Below are 27,089 nucleotides of genomic sequence, written 5' to 3'. Positions count from 1 at the left end.
TTAGAATCTTACTATTTCTAAAATGAAAGCTGAGATTCTCACATAATCACTTGACTCCAGAAGGCAGAAAACCACATAATATCGCAAAACTGATAATAAAGAGAGTTGGCAATACTGGGGTTAAATAGGCCTGCATACTACAGTACGCACAGAAGCAACCTTTTCAGGTCAGATCAATCTGTGCATTTAAGACACGGAAGGGAATGCAGGATACAGTAATACTGTGCCAGAAGTTTTGGGAACTGGTTTAAAGTCCAAAGAGCGAAATTACACATACCAAAAGAATTACGCATACACAAAATTTATTTCTGTTACTGTAGCACAATTAAGCAGATCCTGCTTTATTCTCCCTTCCTCTCTCCCACACCATTTTATCCCACTATCCAAGAGTTACAAAACACAGTGAGCATTCACGATCGCCTTTCGAGAGGGATAAGCATATTATGCCAGTTGGCCTAGTCTTCAGTACTAAAATCTTGGCATTTTACAAAAAACTGTATTAAATATTATTGAGACAAAGAGAAACAAACTGGCATGTTGGAGTGGATTATTATTACAGTGTAATACAAATTTAATTGTGGCCCAGGTTTGACCACTTATTTCCATGTAGTGTACAAAACATATACGATAGAGTAAATAAAGTGGCAGTGCTTTCAAGCAGCTTCTCGTCATGTCAGTGTGCTTTGAGAGACACTCATTGGTAAGGTGTTATTAATAGTTATCTCCTGCCGAGTTTGACATCGAACCATTGCCAGGATTGCTCTCCGGAACCTGCAATGTGAGGAGGGAAGCAAAAATTCAGATGATTAGAGGCATAGATAAAGAAGCAAAAACAGAGATAAATTAAGATCAAATTCCTCAAATGTGCTATAACAATAAGGCTTTTTATTTTAATAAAACTTTTAGAATTCAATTAGTCTCTAGTCTCGTCTTCTGCCAGTGTAAATCAAGAGGAACTCTGTGGAATTGCATCAGTGTGAAACTAGCATGCGTGGAATTTTGTTCGAGTGACCTTTACAATCCATTTTTTTCAGGACAGTCCCATTTTTCATTTTTTGTCACACATCACCTCCATATTGGTGCACAAAACAAAATTCATTCCACACATGGGTGGGAAAAATTAGAGGGAACACTGGTCATTTCCCGAGCAGGGGATACTGGTGCAAACTCTAGAACTTGATTTAACTCAGCCCTAGCCCCTGGGGAGAGCACCCACAGCAGCACCGCCTGTGGTGCTTGGTGGACCCCATGAGTCAGGCCAGCACACGTTGGGCTGCCCGCCAGCACAGCTGTGTGAGAAAATGTAGGGACATGAGTCGGTGAATGGAAGCATGCTGGTTGTGTGGTACATGAGGGTCTAGGTAAAGGGCAGATCTAAACCAACAGGGTTGGAGAGAAGAGTCAGACCATATCAACTACTCAGCAGTAACAGTTCAGCTTATCTGTATGGATGTCCCAGACCCTGCTTGCAGGTTGGGGAATGGGAAGGGAAGGATTCCAGCATCCCCAACCCCTGTATACTTCCGAACCACAAGCAAAACCCTTTTGATTTTGGCTGTTTTTGTGAGACCAGGAATATGTCCCAAAATTATTATCTCAATTCAATATGATACCTATGCTCAAAATATGATATAGTTTTATTTTGACAGAAGAGGAGCCAGCAGACTTGTAGGTTTGCTCTTAAACGTCTCAAACCACCCCACTAGGACACTTCCCAAGCCAAGCAATTATATCCATGGGAGCTACATGTCACTAAGGCCCAGATCCTCCAAGGTATTTAGCCTCCTAACTTTAATAGAAGCTAGGAGGCTAAATACTTTGAGGATCCCTTGGGCCTAAGCAGCCATACGTTTTAGCCAGTTTAATTAAAAGCAGACAGTCCCAGATTCAGATAGGATTCAAATTTCACCCTGATCCCATCTTGGCAAAGGACTGTATCTGAAATTGTTTTGCAAAATATTTTTATGAGGATAAAATTGAAGATATCATGGAAATGTTGTCAGACACCTTCAGACATATATAGCACAGATACTACCCCCTACCTTTATTAAAACCTGTCCAAAAGATCATCCAACTCATCACAGATAACTCAACACTGGTTTAACCTTTCCATCTCTTTGTTAAACATTTTGTTGTATCTTACAGAAGGTCTTTCTACACAACTAGGATGCCCAGTAATCATAAAGTAGATGGAGGCTGTTAATTTAAAAATGGGACACTTACTTTTTGTTTGCAATGACATAAATACAGGGGTTATAGAATGTGGAAGATTTTGCAAATAGAGGTGCTATGATGGCCATTGCAGGAGAAATCTTCTTTGGGTCTCCAAAGGAAGACCATAAGCATACAATGGAATATGGAGACCAAGCCACCAAAAACATCACAATCATCACAATAGACATCTGTAAAACAAGAAAAAATGTTTGATAGACCAAACCATTTATATATGCTTACCAATATCAAAATCAAACATTATATTAATTTAAGAATTAAGACCCTCCTCCATCACCTTTGTGACATCTACTTGATCAGACCAGTCTATGTTGATGCTCTCCAGGCAGTTACTGGTAGTGTACTGTTTCATTGTTCGGGAAATATTGTAGTAACAGTAAAACATGACTGTTAAGGGCACGACAAAATTAACAGCAATTACAGTCATTGTATAAGAAACAAAGGACCTGTAAGCCAAAAAATAAATACAAGATATTACAACTGTGCAGCTTTGAAAAATGACTGAAAAATGCATTGTTCCCTTATGTTTTATTATTAATAAAACAGTCAGAAAAAACATTTTCAAAAGGTAAGTACAATTTCTTCAACTTGATACATTTTATTAGGCTCAGTGACTCTTACACTTAGGATTCCTAATGCTTTCCAATGTCAAGTATTCTAACATCCTTTTTTGATTTATTATAGACTACTTCAGTATCTACTTCTAAACTGCCATTGACTTTTAGAAATTGCATGGTATGTTCTTAGGAGAAAACACTGACCACAGTGGTGAATAAAAATAAGTGATGGGTCTACATTTGAAAAGTAAAACAAAGTTTTCAAAATCTTACGCATCATTTTTCCGCCAGTTTATTGTGCAGGTGGCTCCTGTTGGATCTGGGGCATAGCTAGCCCAACCTACAATAGGGAGCAAGGCCCAAAAGACTGCATTTATCCAAGCAGCTAGGATCAGGGAAGTATAGGTACAGGTAGTCATTCTTCTTCCTGTAACCAAGCAAATATTTTTACATCAAACCACTCTATTCTTTTACCTCTCTCCAAGGTTTTATTTGAACCAAAAATGTTTCCAAGCAAGACAATTAGCATAGTAATTATAAATGATCCTTACAAACACCTGGCACACTGCAGCTCACCCATTTTACTTAAGCTCTCCTATATCACAGATAAATGACATTTAAATACACCCAAAAAGAGAGCTGGAATAAATCTCAGCATTATCACACCTTCCCCCACACAAAGCTAGCAATAATAGATGTTACTGATGCCATATCAAAGAACTGAGAGAAAGAAAAAGACCGGGGGGATGTAGGGAAAGTGAAAAAATTAACCATTATAATTTTTAAACCCATAATAAAGATCAAGGGAAAAATACAATATAGAAAATGAATGATATTAAGAATGCAGGTCAGCTTCAATTAGTCTTCTTAGTATTATTAAATTATTCACAGACCTGAAGAGCTCTGTGTGGCTCAAAAGCTTGTCGCTCTCAACAACAGAAGTGAATCCAATAAAATATATTAACTAACCCATTTTGTCGTGTCTCCCTCCCCCCCCCCCCAGCTTCAATTATTGTCAGGAAATATTCCACTAAGAAGGGCCAATGGCTTCCTTCTATATACATGACTTTGTTAGCTATATATGGGATAGCTCACATAACCTATTACTGCAGAACCATGCCCAAATTTTGGAAGTAGGTTTCCACAAGAGGAAATAAAAGAACTTGCATGAAGGTTCATAGATGTCAACTTATAAATGATTAAAATGATCATTTTTGTGCAAGACTTATATCCAAGAGAACAGTACCTATATCAGGCCTGCAGATTGTCAGGTAACGATCAATTGCAACAACTGTAAGCAACCCGATACTTGCCATTCCAAAGAAGATATTTAAGGCAGCATAGATCTGAAATTTAAAAAGATAACATGTCCATTGCACTTACTACTGCAAATGCTTCCAAAGGTTTGAGTCTCCTCCTGTGTCCTGAAGCTAAGTGTTATCATGGGTCATATTCAATGCATTCATCAATGACCAATTTGTTTAACAAGCTATTAACAATATGACAGGTTTCAGAGTAGCAGCCATGTTAGTCTATATTCGCAATAAGAAAAGGAGTACTAGGGGCACCTTAGAGACTAACCCATTTATTTGATGTATCTGATGAAGTGAGCTGTAGCTCACAAAAGCTTATGCTCAAATAAATTGGTTAGTCTCCAAGGTGCCTCTAGTACTCCTTTTTTTATTAACAATTTTAGTTGCTTAAGTAAAACTAAACATTTTAAGATAAGTGTGCTTGCATAAGACCTCATAAATCCCATTGAAGAAGTTTGCCAAACGTCACCATTTATTTTAACTCATGTTAAATAATGAATTTCATGATCCTGGGATGCAAAGTTGTTTATTTTTTAATTAATGTTTTTGTTGCATATTGGGGAAACACAAACAACATTTTTCTTACTGCAGAAGTTATAAACAGAAATTCACACTATTCTACGATTTCAGTTTACTGGATTTCTTCAGTTTAGATCAAGTTGAGTTTAGAGTTCTGAAGATCCTAAGAACTCAAATCAAGGCACAGTGGAAACTCTCAAATCTAATCCACAAAATATGTCATCCTAGATGCAATTAAATGAGTGCCCTGGATCGCTGGTGAACATTGGCTAAATTTTGAATTTGAAATTAAATCTGCAATCAGGCAAGTTGTGTGTGATTTCAGATCTTGTTGGGAGCATTCTGCTGTCCTGTTTAATTTTTGCCAGACAAATATTTGCAGGGTGTATAATGAATATGGCTGCTAAATACTCATTTAAAATCATATTTAAGTAACTGCATGCACAGTAAGCAAAGATTATTACATTTCTGCTAATGATACAATGTTTTTAGTGACAATTTTACATGAAGAGAGAAAAATTGTGCAAATTCTAAAATAAGATGGCCATTTCTTTGAATATTTACCAAGATTTTCAAGATGACTATTGGTTATGCAAAAGTCTATTTTATGGGTACCTTAATAGACATGCCTTAAAGAGGCCTGATTTCTGAAAGTGCTAAGCTCCCACGCTCTGCAGATCAGATACTTTAAAGTGTATCCATTTGACCACCCAAAGATTGAGGCACCCAAAATCACTAGTTACTTTGAAAATCTTGGTTACTGAGTGATGAGAAGCATCCATGAATTCTACAATAAGTAATGGGATTTACTTTATTATAGTTATTTTAATATTGTATATTTAACATCAATACAAGTTTATGCTTCAATAATCTTCCAAAGTTTAAATAATGAAAATTAGCAATGAGTCCTAAGCAACTCCTCAGAGCCAAATACCACTGAATTTTAAGGAAGTTCAGATCCAGACCTGGACCCATTGCTAAAGAACATTAAAAAAATCAAAAGGAAGGTATTTTTCATATATTCAGGTTTGTGTTTAATTGCTTAGTACTTGTTTGGTCCTTGATTTAATATAAAAAAATCCCAAATACCTGGCATCCAGTGTAGCCAAATTTCCAGCTTCCATGTAGATCTGAAGCAGCAGACATAGGATAACCAATGCCACTAACACCGATGTCGGTAAAAGCCAGGTTAATAATAATTGCATTTGTTGCTGTCCGAAGTTCCTTGTACTTAACAAAGATGCCTAACACAATTATGTTGCTGAGAAGGCTTATCACCCCTGTGAAAACACAGAAAAAGGAAGCCTTACAAGTGGCAGAAATAAAGATACAGTATAGGTAGTAACAAACCAAAATACATACTCATAATGAAATCTAAATATAGAATGGGTTTATTTGAATCTGCAAAGATCATATTTAACAGAGAGAGCTTTCCTAATTTACGATCTCAAACTCTGATTCACTAAGGTTTATAAGGACATGATTAATTTTAAGTACAAAAGGACATGCTTTAGTATCTTGATGAATCAGGGCCTCACTATCTGAGCTCAATGGGTATGGCAAGTATCCAGAATCTCTCAGACTAGAATCTTAAAAGCTCCATCCTGCTGAAGTAGTGCTGAGCCCTCACTAGCACTGCTGAACACACTGCATTGTCATGATCCAGCAGAATGAAGTACACTGAAAGGAGTGGGTGCGGCAGGCTGGTTGGCTGGCAAAAACACTCTGGCATTGAGCTGCTGGCTGTGATACTGCTTCACAAGATGCAACAGAAGCCTTTATGTGGAAGACCCTCCCAGCAACTGCAGTAACTTGCTTTCTGCTAAGGACAGCTCTGCGGCAGAACTCTAAAATAATGAAAATGGCTACTATGCACAGAATTTGCATGTGCTAAATTATGAGTAAGCTAGAGTGCCCTGATCATCCATCTCCATCCTAGGCACACCCACTTCCTCCCTGCTCATCGGTGGTCAGTTCATTGCAGGCATAGGAGTTTGCTCACATTGTATATATTCCACTCCTTTAAGTCCAGTCCTGCTTCCTTTGAGTTTTCCAATTGGCTTCACGAGTAGCATGGTTGGACCCAAAGTGAGGGCCATTCTGCACAGCTGCTTTGTGCTGAGCACTAGCCCTTATGCTGGAGACACTATTTTCCGTGTGCTCAGCGTGCTATCTGCAGGATCAATATGAATGAAGTCTCCATTTTCTTGTCTCTCCATTAATGATTTCATTTAAAACAAAGCACCCTAATTTTTCCTACATTCTCAACCAGTAGGGACAGCTTCACAATGAGCATCAGTGTATGGTTGTCTCATTGAATATACAGCCAGAGAAACTGAAACAATAGCACCAATTGAGTTCTGAATCTTATTACAGAAACTATTATATTTAAATCAAATATTTTAAACACAAATGTAGCAAAGTCTTGTTGATTTTTCAGCTATATTGCATTCTTTTTATTATCACAAGCTGTTCAGAACATTAGCAGCTATCAGAGTGGGCATGTGTGTTCAGACGGGAAAAGTTTCCTGTACAGCATGCATTTAAATGACAAGAAGGTGCTGAGTGTACCTAAAGGCCACATATGTTTTGATGATTACCAATGGCAGGAACGGCACAGCACAAACTATTAAAATGAAGGAAAAACGTATCCAGATTCAGAAATAGCATAGGGATGCCTCCACTTTGTTTTGTGAGATGTCTTGGCATGAAAGGATTTCCTCAATTAAACCTTGTGATATTTGCCACGATCAAGGTAACAGAGCCTTGTACATTTTTTGATCAAGAACAGCAAAAGGGGGCTCCCCTCTCTTATTCTTCTTTCTAACGGACGGGAAGAAAATTAAGGCAGTCTCTATTCAATAGGCAATAGAGCAGGACCCTGTTACTGTGAACTTCAAAATAATTAAGTAGAATGTAACTCCTGAATAGTTACAATGTTTTAACTACAGAGGGAGTTTGCAGCTTCAGTTAGTAATCCTTCACTTGTAATGAAGTTATTCTGTGACTATGAAGCACTTGATTTAAGATGGTTCCATTTCACCATTGTGAGCAAGCCACAGAGACAGAAATGGTTTGAGCATACCAGTGGTCAACATTAAAACAAAAAATAACCACCCTGTAAACCAAGCTCCAGCAGTTATTTCATTTTCAGAGCATGGTGAAATATCTGCTGATACTATAGCATGATAGCTGTTGATAAATGTTGACTTAATGGTGACCACTGTATCTGTATTTCCTTTCCTTTGTCATCTTCTCCATCTGCTAACTAATACAATGAGATTAAAGTCTTCCACTGATGAGCTCTTTCTCCCATGACAATGGAACTCAATTACTGACCAACATGTTCAGGATGTGAATTTGTTAGAATGAGGTGTTCAGAAATGGACCAAACTCATTGGCAAAAGTTCCTGCACTTAACCTTGGTTCATACTATAGCTGCAGTCATTGCTAGCACTGCTTCCCTAATCAACTAAGACAAAGTAACAAGAAAGAGAAAAGGAAAAAGAAAAGAAAAAGATTTTTCAGCTACAGTTATTTCAGACCGTATTTGTAACAGTTAGTAAAATGTTTTCAGACAGAAGTGTGAATGTTGGGTAGACTATGTCCCTTTAACTCAAAACCCAGCACTGTAGGTTTACACAACTGGCAAATACATACAACAGACCCACATGTCAGTTGCCCAGGTGGGAGAGAAAGAGGAGAGGTTTTTGCCTTTGCTAATCTCTGTATCTCCTGTTAATATTACTCTTCATAAAATGGTCAAATTATTTGATAAACCAGACATTGTTACAACCCTAATCCTGTCAATTTGAGTTAAATCAAAGTCTGGACAAATGACCTACATTTCTGAGAGTGCCAGTATTATCCATTTATCTGCAGATGATCTGGTGGCACCAATGAGTAAAAGAGCATATCTGGAGTTTCAATAGATTATTATTGAATACAATAGATTCTTAGCAAAACTACAAGGAGAACTTAGAAAAGATTAGAGCTGTTTGAAATATCAGCCTTGGTATCAAAAAAACTAAATGAGTTCATCTTAAACAGAAAAACGATTTGTCAAATACTATACAAAAAAGATTCACTGAGTAAAATTTGACCTTCATAATTACTGCACATAAACCATAAAAATCAGAATAATTAGTTGAAAATTCTTCATAAACTAATAACGCTGAAACTGGTTGGAAAAAGTATGCCCAAAACTTACAATATTTCCTAACAAAAATATGTATACCTAAAATGGCTTAATTTTTCAATTGAACAGGCATAAAATAAACCCAGACATATTTTTAAATGTGCTAGATTGTAGAATTAAAGAATTTACTTCTGAAACATTCAATTATCGTACTGAAATAAACAAGTTTTGAAGAAAAGTTATTTCATATTTGATCTTATTTATTTCATATTTTGATCTCAGCTCCTCCAACTCTTATCCCAAAGCCCACTGCAATGAGTGGGAGTAAACTGACTTTGGATCAGGCCCCCAACATGTGTGCTACTTTTCCTAAAAATGGGTCATCAGTGAAACAAACATACTACTGAAACAAGAGTCTCCTTATCTCCCATCAATGAGCAGTCCCCTCCCTATCAGTGACATTCCAACACTTCCGCTTACAACCTCCACACAGACACCCATGCACACGCTCAGATTACACATACATTGTTGTGAACATGTGACCCTCAGAGGCATATCAGGATAACTTCAAGCATATCAGTGAAAAATGCAAAATGTTGCAACTTCTATTCTTATTCCTTTTGCACGCTGGCAGAATTCCGCAGTTTTTGCTATAATCACGTATAAGCAAAATACACTTTTTTAAATAATGCAGTCTTAAACTGTACCCCTCATTTTAGAAGTTTCTATACATTTTACAGTCACCCAGTTGTTTATCTACTCATCTACCTTCAAGTTGAGAGACACTAGACCTTTTGCTTTTTGTATATAAAAGATATTTCACTGGCAATAACCCAAAATGAATATTGAAGCCTAACTTCCCATTAAAAAAAAAAATAACCCACCAACCTTCATACCTGCTGTTATTAAGTAAGCTGCGACTATATTGTGCTCAGTCTGTGAAAAGACTGACTGAGCTTCATTTTCACTTTCTGAGGAGTTAGTTGAAACATTCCAAAACATTTTAGACTGAAGAAACTGGGGTATTCCCTCTATGTCAGTTCTTCAAGAGGACATACACAAAACACTCCCAGATCCTTTCAGGCAAATTCTTCCATTATGAAACAGACTCACTGAACAATTTTAAAAAACTCCCGTCCCCCCACCCTCCGCTGACAAGCTACCAACAGGATTTAACTGGACTATGCAAAGGAGTTTACATGCCCAATTTGTGCAAGGAAAAGCTTCTAAGCAAAACAAAGAGCAGCAAAGAACTAGGTGCATTTCCAACAAGATGCTTACATTTCAGAGTCTTATTGCTAAAGAGATTAGCTGTCACATGCCCCCACACTTTTTACTTCAACTTCTTGTGCAACATTTCAGAAGATCTAGACAAGAGTTGGCTAGATTCAATAGAACTTCAGCCTTCTTTGGAATTAATTCTAATAATCACAGAGAGCACAGGATAGGAACACTAAAAATAAAAAATAGTTTCTCTAAAAATGTAGGATACACCTCATCTAAACTCCACTTTTACTCCTTACTATAACTTCTCAGAAGTCTTTGTTGATTTGACTTAAATAATCCTACAGTAAATATTAACCTTTCATGATTTCTGTATGCTAAACTCTCATAATTTTTTTACATGTTAACCACAATCCTTTTTATGTTGTATATTTATATGTTTAGTGCCCTATACCTACTGAAACTGAAAAGTTCTTTGTCCTTCAGTTGAACCTAGTACATGAAGGGAAAGTGAACCCAGTAATGGAATGTATGTAACCTTTTACCCTGACCTTACAAAGATAGCCAAGACATCTAGGGAAGGGACCCTATGGAAGTATGTTAAAATAAATAAGACTGGGTAATTGATAAGGGGGTGTTTATAATCTCAATTACGTTCTGTCATTTATCAGGGACATTTCATAAATCGCAGAAAACATCTGTGATGACAAATTATGACCCACTGAAAGATGTTTTTAACTCAAAGGAAGTGGTTATTACAACAGGTGTTCTTAATAACTGAATTAGAAATTCCTTTAGCTTATCAAATATGTAAACTAAGTTTCCATAAAATAAATTCTGTGAGTAAATACATAAAATGAGATATCAAAAACAGAACACATAGTGAAATTAAGACTGGGAAGGTAGTTTTCCCACCAAAAAGTCATTTTTGCCTCACACTCTATAAAAGGAAAGTTTGGGAATGACCACAGCCAGAATTCCATCAGTTACCAAGGAAGAGACCAGGGTGCCGTCCTTTCACCATTAACAGGAGGAGGTAATGAAGGTTTCCTTCACGTAGTCTAATACTGTATTAATCTTCAATATTTTAAATTAAATAATTCCATTTGAGCCTGTTATTTTGCCATCTCCCTGTTATTAAATTCAAACACGCTACAATCAAGTGAATGGCTGAAATGAGAAAAAACAACAGCCAATATTTTCAAAAGTAGCGATTTTTGGCAGCCAATTTGACACACTTTGAAGGGGCCTGATTTTCTGAGGGTGGGTGCTCAACACTTTCTGAAAGGCAGGCCCTTTTGATGTGGCTCAAGTTGGACAGCCAAAACTTAAGGTGCCTGTGCTGGAATGCTAAAACTAGGTGGCTTCATGCGTAACATATCTTACCTCAGTTGGTAACAGCCATACTTGGCAGTGGATTACAGTATCTTAAGGAGAACACATCTCTTGTATCTCTCTCCAGGATGGAAGCTCTGTAGCAAGTCCAAACCTGGTACAGAAGCCTGACCTGCTAGTAGCAGCCCTACAACCTAATGTGTACATGACAGCGCCCAAAATCACTAATTCCATTTGAAACTCTTGACCATTATAAACGTTTTAACATGATCATTTGATATCTACATTATAGTAGCACTGAGAGACCAACCAATTTGGGGTCCCATTGTGCTAGATGCTGTACAGTGAATGACACTCCGTCCCTAGAGAGCTTACATACTGCAATTTTTCTCAGTACAAAAAATGATTACAAGTTGTAAAGTAAGAGGTGTGCCACCGCTTTCCCCTCATAAAAGTCTTTTTGGCTTTGCTTTTAGACTGCTGAGCACATACTATAGAAGATCCTGGGTAAGTCTGTGAGTTAGCCCCATCTCTTCTATTAGGACTAGAGATCTGCATTCACTTGTGTAAGTTCTGACATTGCAGCTAGTACTTGTACTTCTTTGTCACAAGAGCACTTGAGTCGGTCTTTGGAATGGGGGCAGGGTGGAAGAGTCTGTGAGGAGAGAAGAGATGATGTTGTCTTGGCAATGAAACTACTCTCTCAGCACCATGCTTTATTTTACAAGACCAAACCATAAAATGTTTCTCCTCCATGAATACGGATATCTGGTTAAAATCTGTTCTTTGCCTACATGGTTTGGCACAATTTTCAGAAGTTCTATAGCTCCTGTAAATTCCATGTAAGTCGAGAGAGGTTAGCACCTATGAGAAACAGGCCACGACTATTTCCATTCTAAACTGAATTTCAAACGCAGGTAATGGCTAATGAAGACTAGGTATAAAAGTTTGCATGTTATCAGAAAAATTGCAGTTTTCTGATCTGTGCAACCAGCTAAATATCACAGAGGTATCATATTGTTTTAGATACCTTATATTCCCAAATTAGGATTTTTTTTTAAAGTAAGGAAATTCTCAGCCAAAAAATGTCAAAATTAAATTAAGACTAAGAATATCTGTCATTATTTAGGGATAAAAATTCTTATAAGAACACTGCAGTTGGCAAAACAAAATAAAAAAAACAAAGCAAGAAATTTAGAATTAAAGCATATAATTAACCCAAATATTTGGATGTGCATATGGAAATGCACAATTAATTTACCAAACTACCTTAAATATATAAATACTTAGCACTTTGCCCCTTGGCATGACTACTTTTATCAGTCAATAAGAAATAGTGTTACCTGTGACAAGAACTAGAATGATTTAGTCTTATAGCGATTATGCCACATCTAGCCTTACTAAATGTCAAAGCCACTCCCCAGAAAATGTTATTTAAAAAATTTCTGAACACAAATAGCTCACTGAAGGCAATCATTCCCCACTCTGTAAGGGCCCAGTCATGCAAGATTGCAGAGGGTGCTCAGTACTCTGGTAGGCAGTGGATTGAGCCTTCTGATGCTGATCCAGTGGAATTAGATGTAACCAACAATGGAGATATGAATGAGGAAAAGACAGTGCTCAGGTACACATTTTTTATCCCACTTGTGAACCTACAAGTTCATTAGCTGTTTAAGCCATAGGCTGGAGCCTTCTCAAAAGGTCTTAGAAAAAGTTGACATCCAAAACCAGCATCTTACAAAAAAAATGCAAGAGTCTCAGAAAAGATGGGATACTGAAATTGTCCAGAATCAATATTAAGGTAGTGTGGGTACCTTAACTGTGAATTTGCATATTTTCAAGTGTTTGGGTTTCTTGTAAGCTTACTCTAAAATTTCCTGCCCTTTTAATGGCTGCTTTTTGCTACTCACAATTGGCTTGTAACAACTTTTACCTATAAAAAGTTTTACAGCTTGTCCGTGAATTACTCTGTATAGTTTCACTAGTATGTGGAACCACTAGAAAATGAGTTGTTTGATGCTAGTGAGTTCTGCTCTGAGTTATTCTCAGACTCTTCATTCAGCTTAAAAGGATACAATATCTATAGTGCTTGTTTCCATCCTAGACTATTTGTAGGTTTCAAGATCTGAAGATCTGAGCTGGACAAAAAGACTTAACACAACTGTAACAAAAACATCAAACTCTCTTCTCTGGCATCCTGACTCTTGTATTCACCCTTAAACTCCAAGATCACCTTTCTCACCACTGCTCTATCACCAGGCACCACCCCACCCTCAAGTTTACAATGGATTTTATTTTCCCCACAGTATCATGTTCAACACTCCATCCTACCTTTCAAGGTTATACATAGCTCTGCCTCACATCTAATCGCCTCCCTTCCTTTGTGTGTGCTATGCATGCAAATTTGACTTTTCCACAAGCAACTACTCACTCTCTTGCATTCCATTCCTAGGACATCCTCCCAGTCTGAGCACTAGTCTTCAAATCCTTCTCAAAACATTTACACTTCCATCACTGTCCTCCACTCCAGCCCTTACTCGGGACACTATTCCCAAATTATAGTAAGGGCAGATTTGCAAAGGCAAAAAGGGCAGTTAAGCACCCGACCTCTCTTTGAGCATCAATAGGAGGTGAGTGCCTGACCACCCTTTGTGCCTTTGCAAATGTTCCCCTTATTAAAAAATGACAGGGGACCAAAGATTATGCATACGTAACAGTAATCGTCCCATGTTCATTTTCATCCTCTCACTTTGTCAGTCTTTGGTATGTTAAATATAATCTAAAATTGTAACATCCTTTGCCATAGCACATCTTTCTTGTCCATAAAATACCAAGCCTGTCTGTTGGACTGTATGAGTAATGCAACACAAGATAGGGGTCATGCTTTGTGACTACAAAAGATGGAACCTTTCACTTCATTGGATCCAGTTTGGTTAAGACCAATGGAAAGTTTTTATTGTTATCCAAGAGTCATTAGTGGCATCAGTAAGAATATCTCCACCTGTATCCAGCATATAGATATCTAAATCATGACTGTTAATGACAACAGATAAGCAAAGAACTGAACTAAACATGGAGACTCAATTTACACTTAACAGAACACTACCTAAGTACATTTAAAATCTCGGTTTAAGTGATTAGTTTAAGGTTTAACAGCAAGTCTGTAGCAAAACCAGGAAGAAAACTTCTACCTCCTGAATCCAAGAGCTCCTGTGCTTGAACAAGTAGACACAGTTTCCTCCCATAAAACGCAACTACCAGAATTTTACTTTATACTCTCCCATCTGTCTGTACCCATCTATTATACTTAAATTGTAAGCTTCTTGGGGCAGAAACTGGGTTTTTTTGTTCTGTGTTTGTACGGTGCATAGTACAGTGAATTCCAGGTCCATGACTAAAGCTGCAAGGGGCTATGGTAATACAAATAATAATTCACCAAGTACGGCAAGGACTGAAAAATAAACATTTTACCAAGGGTGAACATGTTAAAATATATTCACAATAAAATGAGCTTAATATTAATGAGAATATAAAGGTATGTTCCACTCCAAAGTTTATTTTTTTCCATATTGAGAACACTACACAAAACATATATTTCCACTTTATTTTGTACACCTCTTATAAAATGTCCCAGTACATGGTATAAATGATATTACCAACAGCTTCCCCTGCTGATTGATAAGAAGGTTTTACAAAAATCTTCTTTCACGTTTGCCTGCAGAGTACAGATTTTCCCCCCACCCAAATTCTGAAGAGCCACCGTAGTTATTAGCATTCCACCCATCCCACAATGCACCTCATTGGACAAGCCTGCCAAAACCCAGATCCATAGGACAAACACACGCCAGCAGTTTGTGGAATCGTTACTGCAACACTTGTCTTACAGCACACCTGTAAGGGACTAACACTTCACACCATTTCATTATTCCACGTAATCTGGGATGAAGACTGAGGTGGCCTATAGAAGTACATGGTATTAACAACCTGGACTTTCCCAAAAGTTACAGGCCCATTTTTACTTTTAATTAAGATTTATTCAGGAAAGTGTATTAAGCATTCTTTACTATCCTCCTTTTCTTGCATGGTGCATTTTATACAAATTTTCAATTTTTTAAAAAGACAAATGTTGAAATATTTGTCTTTTAGACTCTGTTAATCATTGAAAATATTCCAAAAGAGTAAACAAGAGAAAAAATTAAGCGCGGTATGTGCAAGATACAGAGCATAACAAATGCAACAATAAAAAGACAGGGAGAACAAGACATCAGCCATGTGTAACACAGATTCATATCTGTGCCCTTAGAGAATCTGCAGCTTCTTTTTTACTTCTTCAGTGGATTGTATACTTTCAACTTCAACATGAAGTCAAGCACTAACTAAAATAGACTGTCAGAAATGAAGAATCTAAAACCATAAAATTTAAAGTCTGCTTCGATAATTAAAAAACGTTCAAGTATATTTCAAGTGAGGAATAAAGAGCTGCCTCCAATTCTTCATCAGGGAACACGTCCTCTTCATGTGTGGATACGTATCCATTAGTTGTAACAATTAAGGTTGGCAATACATTTAGTTACTCTGATTGCTTTAAAAACAAATTTTTACTTTTCAGGTCCACTAGAAAATTCAGCAGTTAGATGCCAATATCTCCACTTTTTAACGTCCTTTACCTGTTTTGAAAGAGAAAAGTGTCCATTAAAAAATTCATACCCTGAAGCAAATGTCTGAAATGCACAAATACTGCACAAAGTACTACACTGAGAAGCCAACTAGAGCGGTATCCATTCTTATGCCCCATTTTTGCTCAAGTTAGTTTTGGTCTTACATGGAAATACAGAAAACTGAACTTGGACTAGAGAATCTGTTGTGAAGTGCAGAAACTACCACACAGGTAACTTTTTGCATAAAACTAGTAGAAATGTGTGCTTCTTTACAAGACTGATGGCAGAAAAATTGAAGTGAGTCAAGTATTCAATAACTTTTATGTGTCCTGAAATTCTCTTTTAAAAACACCCTGAAATTAAACAGCACTCTTACCCCTGAAACCACGGCCACCACCTCCACCTCTTCCTCCTCTGAAGCCTCCACCACCTCTTCCTCCTCTGAAGCCACCTGCAAGAAGGCAAGGAAATAAGTTTTCAGAAGTTAGTTCGCAAGTCTGTTCTGTGCTAAGAATGTAACAAGTTACTGCACAAACATCCTCTGTATGAGAAAATGAAACAAAAATAACTGTTAAGACAAGCAAGGTTTAGTGTTCACGCCAGTCCCCTTCTCCATGAGCCACCGCAACTCCTTTCCCAAAATACCAGAAGCCATTTCAAAATACCAGAACGCATATCAAAAACAAAACATATTTGGAGTTTCTATACCAAGCCATTTTGGACATATAGAGAGCCAAAACATGCTAGTTGTTTTTTTTTTTAAAGTAAACCGGTAAAGTTTTCAAGACACTATCACTTTGAAGCTGATGTTTTACATGAAACTTCTCAGAAACTATCTACTCTTTGAGGAGATGCAAAATAAAGTTTCAGAGCAAATTTTTCTTTTTTGGGAAGTTAGGTGTTTGTGTGTACAGATGCATGTCAAGAGAAAAATCAGTCTTTTAAGCAGAGGCCTAGCTTTGACCTTATTTGTGGAGCAGCTACCACAATGAAGTTAAATGTAATAAGAGATGGAAGAGATCTAGCAGGTCATCCAAGCCCACACCCCAAAACAGTTTACCAGACACTATATTGAAGTATTTTGTCCAACATAGATTTTAAATGTGTCATGAAATGGGGCTTTTGCCATTAACTTTGGGAGTATATTTCGTCATCTAATAGATTTTACCACTGGAAAATTATCGCTGGTATTCACCAAGTTTTCTTTTTCGTAATCTTGTGCCTTTATTTCTCCAATAAGCCATACTTCACGAGCTTTCATTGTGGTCTCAAATAAAAGTATGTATAAAACGTGTATTTCTTTAAAAATATACTAATGAAATACAACAATTCACATGAGTGCTTGCTTGGCTGTAGGTTTTAACAAAAAAATCTGACAATTTTTTTTTAAATAGACACTTACCACCACCTCTACCGCCTCCTCTTCCACGTCCTCCTCTACCACCTCCTCTTGGAGCGCCTTTCTCACCTGGAGGCCTAGGCAGAAACCTTTGCAACGGCAATAACTTTGCTGGGTCAATATAAAACTGCAGGAGATAACTGCTGTTAGGCTTCAGGAAGAGCATAACATGAGTGCAATATTCACCACCTTCCTCCCTCTCTTCTATACATGCAGAATTTTGGCTTATTTTTTCTTTATGTCATCAACATTTTTAAAGTCTTCTTTGCAAAGAGGGAAATCAAATGCCCAAAACTTTTAAAAATGTAGTTTGTGTCAACATCATAAAATTATTTCTGTAACCAGATTAAGATTTGTGGTTAAAAGAGTAGATTTTGCAAAGGCACCGATTTTTTTAAAAAAGAGGTAGTTAAAAAAGTGTACGTGAGAGCAGACAGGAAACATAAATGAACACAAATTCCGATAAGCCACTTAACTATCAATGTTAACAGAGAACTAATAACTATAGAAATAAACAGATTAAAGATTTTTGGTTAGAGTGTCATGTAAAAAAGAGAGTAAATTCCTAATGAGATTAAATGTATATTAAACCAATGCACAACATAAAAATAGTTGTTTACTGCATATGCATTTCATAAGGTCCCAATTAAACATGCACTCTAGTGTTTTTCACTTCAATTATGAATGTATTTTTAGATTATGTGGTGATAGGAAATTCAGATTATATAAAGGTTTATTTGGAAATTCTTCATAAGGTTATATTTTCTTCTCTCATTGAATATATCAGAATAATTTTATGCAATTAAGATACCCACCTTTTGTAATTTTTTAAAGGAAGAAGCCTTCATGTTCTCTGACAGTTTAACTGAAAAATACTGTTAGTTTGTTTAAGGAACATAAAAGGTAACTTAACTGCATTTATAATTCTCAGTATAAACGGACAGATGTTGGTATTCTAAAAATGAGGTTATCAATTTAAATCACAGCCAGCTGATTTTTTTCTTTACTGTTACACTCATGATTACTATAAGTGAAAGATTAGAGACATATTTCTATTCTTTTCAGTTTACTTTGTGCATTTGACAGCATTTTGTGGGCATGGTTAAAACTTAATACGGGAAGGAAGAAACTCAGAAACACACCAACGGGAGGAAGGCAAAATGGTAATGGTAATCTGCATAACCACACATTTGGCAGGGGAAGAGACTAGGCTTCAATCATCTCTGGTGTCTTGACAATCAAAGACTGAGACAATGAAAAAGTAATGAGCTGCAGATTTTAAGTGTTTCATGAGTTAATACATTAAGGCCAACATTCTCAAAACAGAGTGCCAAAAATTAGGCACTAAACAGGGACCTATAAACTTAAGTATCCTGATTTTCAAATATACTCAACACTCCAGTTCCCAATAAAGTCACTGAGTGAGAACTGCTAGGAGGTATGCATGTTGGAAAAACCAGGACACTCAGTTAGGTACCTAAATATGGACTTAGGAGCCTAACCTCAACCATCTATGGTAAGTGACAAAAAAGGAGGGAGAAAATTTAGCAGTAAAACTAAAAAGGAGACAAATCTATTAAACTTGCTTTGTAGGTTTCTGCTTCTGTCTACCAACCCCACTTTAAATTCATTATGAATACCATCAAAAGTAAAGTGAAAAAAGCAGCAAAACAAAGTCATAACCCACACACAATCCAGAGTCACCACCATTTGGAATACCACATTAATGTCTAAAATGTATGCTGGTGTAACTTATTAAACACAGTATTTTCACCCATACGTAGGTTAGTATTTGTTTAATACACTTGCATTAATGAACAAATTAATGCATTATTAAACATCTTTAAAGCAGATTAAACATCCAGTGAGCCTTTACACCTGACCTATAAAGTAAGTAAATACCACCTTTATAAAAAACGATATGGGGAAAATGAGAAATGAAAGTCAACCAACTTGCCCAAAGTCACACATGGTGGAAAAAGATCCTGACTTTCAAAACCCAAACTTAATCCTCAATACCACCCGTGTTTCAAGTTCAGATATTCCAGTACTGAGTGCTGGTGGCAGTTTTTTGTGGGGTGAGATGGAAATGGAATTGGTTGAGTTTTTTTAAGAGCTGATAACTAGGATGATTCAATCCTATTACCAATACCCAGCACAGTGGACTCCACTTAAAGAAATGAACTATCCAAACAAACTATATTTGCAAAAACCCCACTGCCTGCCTGTCTTGTTCTATCACTACAGTCATAAAGTTAGTCTGTTTTAAGATATTATAGATTCTCTGCTGCCCATGTGGATCCACCATCTCTGCTCCTCCTGCAGCGTGCCCTTCAGTAGATCCATACACAAGTTTTCACAGAAAGTTGAGATGACCCAGACTTATAAACAGTAGCCGAGTTTTATAAATGGAAAATGCCATTCTTGTGGTTCATAGTAAAAGGAAAAATACTAAGTAATGTAAGGACCCTCCAAAAACAATATCTATTCCTGAGGGCATTCTGTGCCAAAAAGATTAAAAATTCTGTGCACCATATTTTAAAATTCTGCATGTTTTATTTGTCAATAAATAAATGCAAAAAGAAAAGGAGTACTTGTGGCACCTTAGGGACTAACCAATTTATTTGAGCATAAGCTTTCGTGAGCTACAGCTCACTTCATCGGATGCATACTGTGGAAACTGCAGAAGACATTATATACACAGAGACCATGAAACAATACCTCCTCCCACCCCACTCTCCTGCTGGTAATAGCTTATCTAAATATGTATGATAATCAAGTTGGGCCATTTCCAGCACAAATCCAGGTTTTCTCACCCTCCGCCCCCCACACACAAACTCACTCTCCTGCTGGTAATAGCCCATCCAAAGTGACCACTCTCTTTACAATGTGTATGAAAATCAAGGTGGGCCATTTCCAGCACAAATCCAGGTTCTCACCCCCCCCCCCCCCCAAAAATAAATAAAATAAATGCAGAGGCTCCAGCATGGCAGTGGGAGCACAGGCCACTGGCTGCACAAAGGTGAAAGCTCACCCTTCAGCTCCCCATACTCCCCCCAACACAGACTCAGTGGTGAGGCTGCACCCGACTCTGACACAGCACAAAGCCTGGGCCTGCCCCAGAAACACCCTAGGGCCCTGCCCCTCTGCACCAGGTGTACCATGTGTGAGGCAGGTAGGCTCAACCAAGCAGGATCCAAGTGTGGAGGGGATCCAGGTGTGGGGTGAGAATATTCTGTGTGGGACAATCTGGGAGCAGGCAGCTCAGTGGAGGGTCTAGGTGTGGGGGGGATCTGGATGCACAGAGGCTTGTTGGGGGCGTTCCAGGTGCAGGGGCAATGGGACTGTGCAGGGGTTTCCAGGTAAAGGTTGTTGGGACTCAGCAGAAGAGTCTGGGTGTGGGGGTCTTAGCAGGGGATCTAGATGCTGGGGGAGTGGGCCTTGGTGGGCTGGGGGTCTGGGTGCAGCTGTTTGGAGATCAGTGGTGTGGGGGTGGGGCATCAGGGTGGGGATTTGAGTGCAGGGACGTCAGTGGGGAGTGATCTCAGTACATGATCCGAAGGTCTGGGCTCCAGATGCAGGGATTGAGACTCAGTGGGGTAGGGTTTAGGTATGGAGGGCTAGGGGGGTTCTGGCTGTACTGGTTAAGGCTTGGCAGGGTGTCTGGGTATGGGAAGTCCAGAGGCACAGGGGTTGAGTGGATGGGGGAGCAGCTCCCCATATAGTGACCCCTCCCCCACAGCTGAGGAGTGATGTGGGCAGGAAGCAGTGGAGGATGCTGAGCTTCCTGCAGCTGAAGGTAGTGTCTGGGGGTGGGTCTGACACAGCCCCAGCCACTCCTTGCGGGGAAGAGGAAGTCCTATCCTCTCCTGCCTCCAGCCCAGCCAGGACTAGCAGCTGATCCCAGCTCAGGGTAGGAGCCACTAGCTGGGGTGTCCCCAGCCCCACGGTGATTTACCTCTCTGCCAACTGCTCAGGGTGCCTGAATCACTGTACCTGGACTGCTACGGAGGGGTTCGTGACCACTCTTGCAGCTTCCTTTTCTTCCCTGTGAGGAAGTAATTTTTCTGCGGGGAAGCACAGCAATCTGCAGGGGACATGAATTCTGTGCACGCGCAGTGGCGCACAATTCCCCCAGGACTAAATATTTATTTATACGACTTATATTAGGCACGAGTCAAGAAAAAATAATTCAGGTTTTCCAGTGTCTAAAACAAAGAGGCTAAGGGCTTCTTTAACATGAAAGTTATATAAATACAAGTTAAGGCCTAAATTTAAAATGATATAATTATGGTGGTAAAATTCCTCTTGTAGAAACACTTATCCCAATATAAGATTCCCCCCACGTCCCCCTTTTTTTTTTTTTTTTTTAAAGTTTAGCTTACATCACTTTGGAAGGAGTTTAAGGTAAACCAAAAAAAGCCGTCATTGTACCAAAATAAGCGTCCATACTACTTTGGCATATCACTTTGACTAGTAAACATTCTCGTGTACACATGTCCTATGCTATTTTCAAATGGCAGAGCAACTCTCTTCAGTAATTGGCTTTACCACAAATATCCAGAACAATCTATTTTTGAAGGATACAAAGTCTCTTAGCTGTCCAAATATTTCATCCACTTTGCCAATCTGTTCTTTATTATCCAAGTAAACTGGTGCATTGAAATAAGGCACTCTGTTTTCTTCTGTTGTGCATTTACAAACAATGTCATCTTCACAAGGATGCATGAACTCTCCCAATACTGCAGTAAGGAAAAAAAAAGATGTACTGAAAACTGGAACATTCATTCCAAACGAAAATGAATACAATCTCTCGAGATAACTTACTAACTACACTTTCAGGAGGTCCTTGGTCATATCCTCTGTTGAAGCCTCCACGTCCACCCCTTCCACGCCCAAAGCCACCTCGTCCACCACGATTGAAGCCACCTCGTCCACCACGATTGAAGCCACCTCCGCCACCACGATTGAAGCCACCTCCGCCTCCTCCTCTGCCTCTAAAAGACATTTTCTACCTGCTAAATGGGGAGAGGAAGGGGGAAAAAATCAGTCAATTAAAAAGCAATGGTCAAGGGCACTTCATAACTTACTAAGTTTCCAAAAAGAAAAGGAGTACTTGTGGCACCTTAGAGACTAACCAATTTATTTGAGCATAAGCTTTCGTGAGCTACAGCTCACTTCATCGGATGCATACTGTGGAAAGTGTAAAAGATCTTTTTATACACACAAAGCATGAAAAAATACCTCCCTCCACCCCACTCTCCTGCTGGTAATAGCTTATCTAAAGTGATCACTCTCCTTACAATGTGTATGATAATCAAGTTGGGCCATTTCCAGCACAAATCCAGGTTTTCAAGTTAGCTGAGACCCCAGAGTACCATACAACTTCGTTTGCTGATTTAACGCTTATTGATTTGGCTCTTAACTGAAATATATGTTCATTGATCAATTCAAGATTCCATCTAAAATTAAAGCTACCACAAAGTCCATTCATAGAAGCAGAAGGGAAAGGAAGAATTTTAGACTGGTACTTTTTACACACACAGTGCTGTATGACAAACTTCTCCCCCTTCTTTTTCTATGACTGGACACTGCAACAGATTTCAGCTATGACACAAATTAATGATTGCCACGAAACAAGCATGATTTAGCATACATTTAAATTTTTTATCCTGAACGTCTCCAAAATGAATCTTATTTACTCCCAGTATTGCTGCAGGCTAAGTAAGGGTACACAGAGACCAAATATTTCATCTACCTTGCCAATCTAGGTAAAATCCTAGTGGAGATGAGTCAATTTGTAGTTTTCATCTGAGTAGGCAGAACAAATTAGGATATGTCTACACTGCAATAAAAGACATGCACCAGCAAGTTTCAGAGCCCGGGTCCACTGACTCAGGCTTGGGCTGCAGGGCTAAAAAAGAGCAGTGTGAACATTTGGGCTTGGGTTGTGAGGTCTCAGAACTGGGCTTCAACCCAAGCACCTATGCTGCTATTTTTAGCCCCCCACCATGAGCTCGGGTCAGTTGACCCAGGCTCTGAAACTTGCTGCCACGGGTCTTTCATTGCAGTGAAGACTTACCTTTAGGGTACATCTACAATAGAACACCTGCGGCTGGCCCATGTCAGCTGATTCGGGCTTGTGGGACTATAAAACTGTAATACAGACATTTGAGCTCAGGCTGGAGCCCAGGCTCTGAAGTCCATTGCTGCAGGCGTTTTACTGCAGTGTAGCCGTACCCTTCGGGTAAGCCTACACTGCAATCAGACACCCACAGTTGGCCCATGCCAGCTGACTCAGGATCATGGGACTCAAGCTAAGGGACTGTTTAACTGTGGTGTAGGTGTTTGGAGCTCTGAGACCCTCCCACCTCACAGCGTCCTAGAGCCCAGGCTCCAGCCCAAACCTGAACGTCTACACTGCACTTAAACAGCCCCATGAGCCAATGTCAGTTGGCATGGGCCAGTCACAGGTTTTTAATTGCAGTACAGACATACCCTTAGAAGGCTTAGAGACAGCGGTAGCCTAGAGTTTATCTTGATGTGCTAACTCAGGAGAAAACTACAAACTGCCTTGTCTGTACCAGGATTGTACACAAGTTAGCTGAGTGGAGTTGGGACACCTTTCCCTGGCACAGACACAGCCCGACATGACTTCAGCATATTCCACACTGCAGGCTTCTCATGTGAACCTGAAACCTGCTGGATTGAGGCATTATTAGTAACACAGACGATGGGTTTTACTCAGAACCCATTGGAGGCCTGCAGCAGGAATATTTGTGCCCCCTTCAATACTAAAACAGAAAAGTTCTTATAATAAAAGTTGAATTGGGGCCCCCTTGAGGTGCTCGGGGCCCTAAGCAATTGCTCAGTCTGCCTATGCTTAGTGTGGGTTCTGCGTTTACTGATCAGCACATCCCTTTGTCAGATGCACACGGGACCCGGCCAACAGCGCCAGCTTAGGCACGGGGCACAGCATGGCCTGGCCACACATGGGGCCTGGTCCCAGCACTGCTGGGTTCTCTCTCTGACTCTCCCCAACACCAGGCCAGTGATGAGGGGGCAGGAATCTGCAGCCACACCCCACAGCAGGTGGAGAGAGAAGGTGAGCAGTTCGCATGTGGCTGCCCACCTCAATGCTGGGGTATAAGCCCAGCGATGGCCCGTCACAGCAGCACCAGGCGAAGGTGAATGGGCTCAGAGAGGATTAATTGCAGGCAGTAGCCTCAGGCATGGGGGGGAAAGGACCTCTGACATTGAATGAAACCCACTGGTGGAAGGGGAGGTTCTGAGGTGCGATGGGACCCAGCCCAGAGACTGGGGGAAGGGGGGGCTCTGAGGTACGATGGGACCCAGCCCAGAGACCGGGGGAAGGGGGGGGGCTCTGAGGTACGATGGGACCCAGCCCAGAGACCGGGGGAAGGGGGGGGGCTCTGAGGTACGATGGGACCCAGCCCAGAGACCGGGGGAAGGGGGGGGGCTCTGAGGTACGATGGGACCCAGCCCAGAGACCGGGGGAAGGGGGGGCTCTGAGGTGCGATGGGACCCAGCCCAGAGACCGGGGGAAGGGGGGGGCTCTGAGGTGCGATGGGACCCAGCCCAGAGACCGGGGGAAGGAAGGGGGGGGCTCTGAGGTGCGATGGGACCCAGCCCAGAGACCGGGGCAGTCAGTATTTCGTTCTGAAGAGACCGTTAACCCAGTTATTCAAAGAGCCGGAAGCTTCGACCCCCCGAGCAACGCAGCCAACTAGGAGAAAGTAGCGGCAGCCCCCAGCGCGAGTACCCCTCACTCACCCACTACAAGCGCCCCACGTGGCTCCCTACACAGGCCCGGCCAGCCGGCCGCTACCGATGTCGTCAACAAACCGCGACCAGGCACGGGCGCGCGCCTCGGGTCGCCCGCGCCTCTTCCTCAGCCAATCCCAGAGGCGGACAGAGGAATTTGCCGTAAAGCAAAGGCCGTTTTTCACCAACGCGGATTTGCTTTTGCGTCAGTTAACATGTTTACGACAATCTGGGGGCCGCGGCAAGCCGGCGCAGCACTCCTGAAACGGGGGCCGGCTGAGCGCTGCTGCGGGACCAATGAAAGAAAGCCTCCTTCCTTCGCGTCCCCGCCCCCTCAGCTGAGAGTAGCGCCCAGAGGAAGAATTTCCTCCTCAGTGGCGACACGGAGGCGCGAAGAGTAGGGAGGCGCATGCGCAGGAGGATGGTGCCGGCGTTTCCTTCTTCCCTCGCCAATCCTAGCGCGCCCCCTCCCCGCGCGCTCTCAGGCTGTTGCTTGCCCTGCTCAGCGCGTGCTGCCAGCAGGGCGCCAGGCTCCCTGAGCGGGCTGGGGTCGCCCACCTGCGCACGGGGCGGGGGGGGGGCCGTCTAGGTGTAGCTGCTGTGCCCTGCTCTAGACTGATGGGGGGCGCAGGCGGGGGCCGTGGCTAGCCTGCCAGATGCGCTACGAATCGAATGGACGGGCCCGGCCCAGCAGATGGGTGACCACGCGTCAAACCACACTTCAAGGCTTTAGACGCTGTCCCACTTGACTGTATCATGAGCAAACTCGGGAGACTAGAGGGAGTCACTGTTGGGGGTGCAGAACTGTACTGAGTGGTTCACTTGCAGACTGGGTGGCTGCATCTACTGGGGTGCCTCGGGGGGCTGTCCTGGCTGGCTGCATCTACTGGGGTACGTCGGGGGGGGGGCTGTCCTGGCTGGTTGCATCTACTGGGGTACGTCGGGGGGGGCTGTCCTGGCTGGTTGCATCTACTGGGGTACGTCGGGGGGGGGCTGTCCTGGCTGGTTGCATCTACTGGGGTACGTCGGGGGGGGCTGTCCTGGCTGGCTGCATCTACTGGGGTGCCTCGGGGGGCTGTCCTGGCTGGCTGCATCTACTGGGGTACCTCGGGGGGGCTGTCCTGGCTGGGGCTGATACTGTTCGGTGGTTTCCTTAGCGACTTGGATGATGGCATGAAGAGCATGCTTATAAAAGTTGTGGATGACACCAAGCTGGGAGGAGGAGGGTGGAGGACACTGTTAGAATTCCGAATGATCTTGATAAATTGGAGAATTGGTCTGAAATCAATATGATGAAATTCAGTAAAGGCAAGTTTAAAGTGCTACAAAACAAAACGAATGCACAGCTACAAAATGGGGAATAGCTGCCAGCCACCAGTACTGCAGAAAAGGATCTGGGGATTATAGTGAATCACAAACTAAGCACTAGTCTACACTACAAATTTATGTCAGTAAAACTACATTGCTTAGGGGTGTGGAAAATCCATACCCCTGAGCAACACATAACTAGGGTTGCCAACCCTCCTGGAATAGGGCTCCATCTCCTGAAGGCTACTGAAGCCAATCCGGAAGATTTTAGGCTGCTAAAAGTCTGGAGGCACTGTGGGGCTAAGGCAGGCTCCCTACCTGCCCTGGTTCCACGTTGCTCCCAGAAGCGGCCAGCATATCCAGCAGCGGCGCACCCAGGGGGGTCTCTGTCCAGAGCGTCGACTCCACAGCTCCCATTGGCCAGTAATGGGAATAGCCAATGGGAACTGTAGGGGCGGTGCCTGCAGCCAGGGGTCTGGCTGCCCCTGGGCATAGAAGCTGCTGCCGGACATGCTGCTGCTTCCAGGAGCCACCCGAAGTAATCGCCGCTTGACCAGAGCCTGCACCCCAAATCCCCTCCTGCACCCCAAACCCCTGCCCCAGCCCCCTCCCTCACCCAAA

At 41.1% G+C, this 27,089-nt stretch overlaps 2 protein-coding genes across 3 annotated transcripts; both read right to left on the bottom strand.

Annotated features, from left to right (window-relative positions):
• Positions 1-668: 668 nt before the first annotated feature.
• RRH (retinal pigment epithelium-derived rhodopsin homolog) lies at positions 669-9,761 on the bottom strand. Its single transcript, XM_077815140.1, has 7 exons — positions 9,656-9,761; positions 5,711-5,901; positions 4,036-4,135; positions 3,063-3,216; positions 2,510-2,678; positions 2,224-2,402; positions 669-771 (listed from the first exon to the last, which is right to left on the bottom strand). The coding sequence occupies exons 1-7, from the start codon at positions 9,759-9,761 to the stop codon at positions 669-671; spliced, it is 1,002 nt and encodes a 333-aa protein (XP_077671266.1).
• On the bottom strand, positions 5,866-25,235 carry GAR1 (GAR1 ribonucleoprotein). Of its 2 annotated transcripts, XR_013345890.1 has the most exons (8): positions 25,170-25,235; positions 22,203-22,393; positions 21,963-22,117; positions 18,191-18,250; positions 17,379-17,502; positions 16,353-16,427; positions 15,921-15,985; positions 5,866-5,901 (listed from the first exon to the last, which is right to left on the bottom strand). XR_013345890.1 is itself a non-coding variant. In XM_077815141.1 (7 exons), exons 2-7 carry the CDS (start codon positions 22,381-22,383, stop codon positions 15,972-15,974), a joined length of 609 nt encoding a protein of 202 aa, XP_077671267.1. In that variant the 5' UTR covers positions 22,384-22,393; positions 25,170-25,235; the 3' UTR covers positions 14,855-15,971. The 2 variants fall into 2 exon arrangements, 1 of the variants encoding a protein (XP_077671267.1); XM_077815141.1 differs by lacking the exon at positions 5,866-5,901 and having other exon boundaries at positions 14,855-15,985.
• Between the last annotated feature and the right edge of the window lie 1,854 nt (positions 25,236-27,089).

Source organism: Eretmochelys imbricata, chromosome 4 (assembly GCF_965152235.1).
Source record: "Eretmochelys imbricata isolate rEreImb1 chromosome 4, rEreImb1.hap1, whole genome shotgun sequence".
NCBI classification, from domain to species: domain Eukaryota; kingdom Metazoa; phylum Chordata; order Testudines; family Cheloniidae; genus Eretmochelys; species Eretmochelys imbricata.
This window is presented reverse-complemented; position numbering and strand designations above follow the sequence as displayed.

Excerpts from the sequence above, each read along its gene's own strand:
- RRH (XM_077815140.1), bottom strand. The coding sequence starts at position 9,761 with ATGTTTTGGAATGTTTCAACTAACTCCTCAGAAAGTGAAAATGAAGCT. Across the intron at positions 2,679-3,062 it reads AACTGGCGGAAAAATGATGC|GTCCTTTGTTTCTTATACAA; the intron begins GTAAGATTTTGA and ends TTTGGCTTACAG. Across the intron at positions 2,403-2,509 it reads ATCAAGTAGATGTCACAAAG|ATGTCTATTGTGATGATTGT; the intron begins GTGATGGAGGAG and ends CTTGTTTTACAG.
- GAR1 (XM_077815141.1), bottom strand. The coding sequence starts at position 22,383 with ATGTCTTTTAGAGGCAGAGGAGGAGGCGGAGGTGGCTTCAATCGTGGT. Across the intron at positions 22,118-22,202 it reads ACCTCCTGAAAGTGTAGTTA|TATTGGGAGAGTTCATGCAT; the intron begins GTAAGTTATCTC and ends TCCTTACTGCAG. Across the intron at positions 16,428-17,378 it reads AGGAGGCGGTAGAGGTGGTG|GTGGCTTCAGAGGAGGAAGA; the intron begins GTAAGTGTCTAT and ends GCCTTCTTGCAG.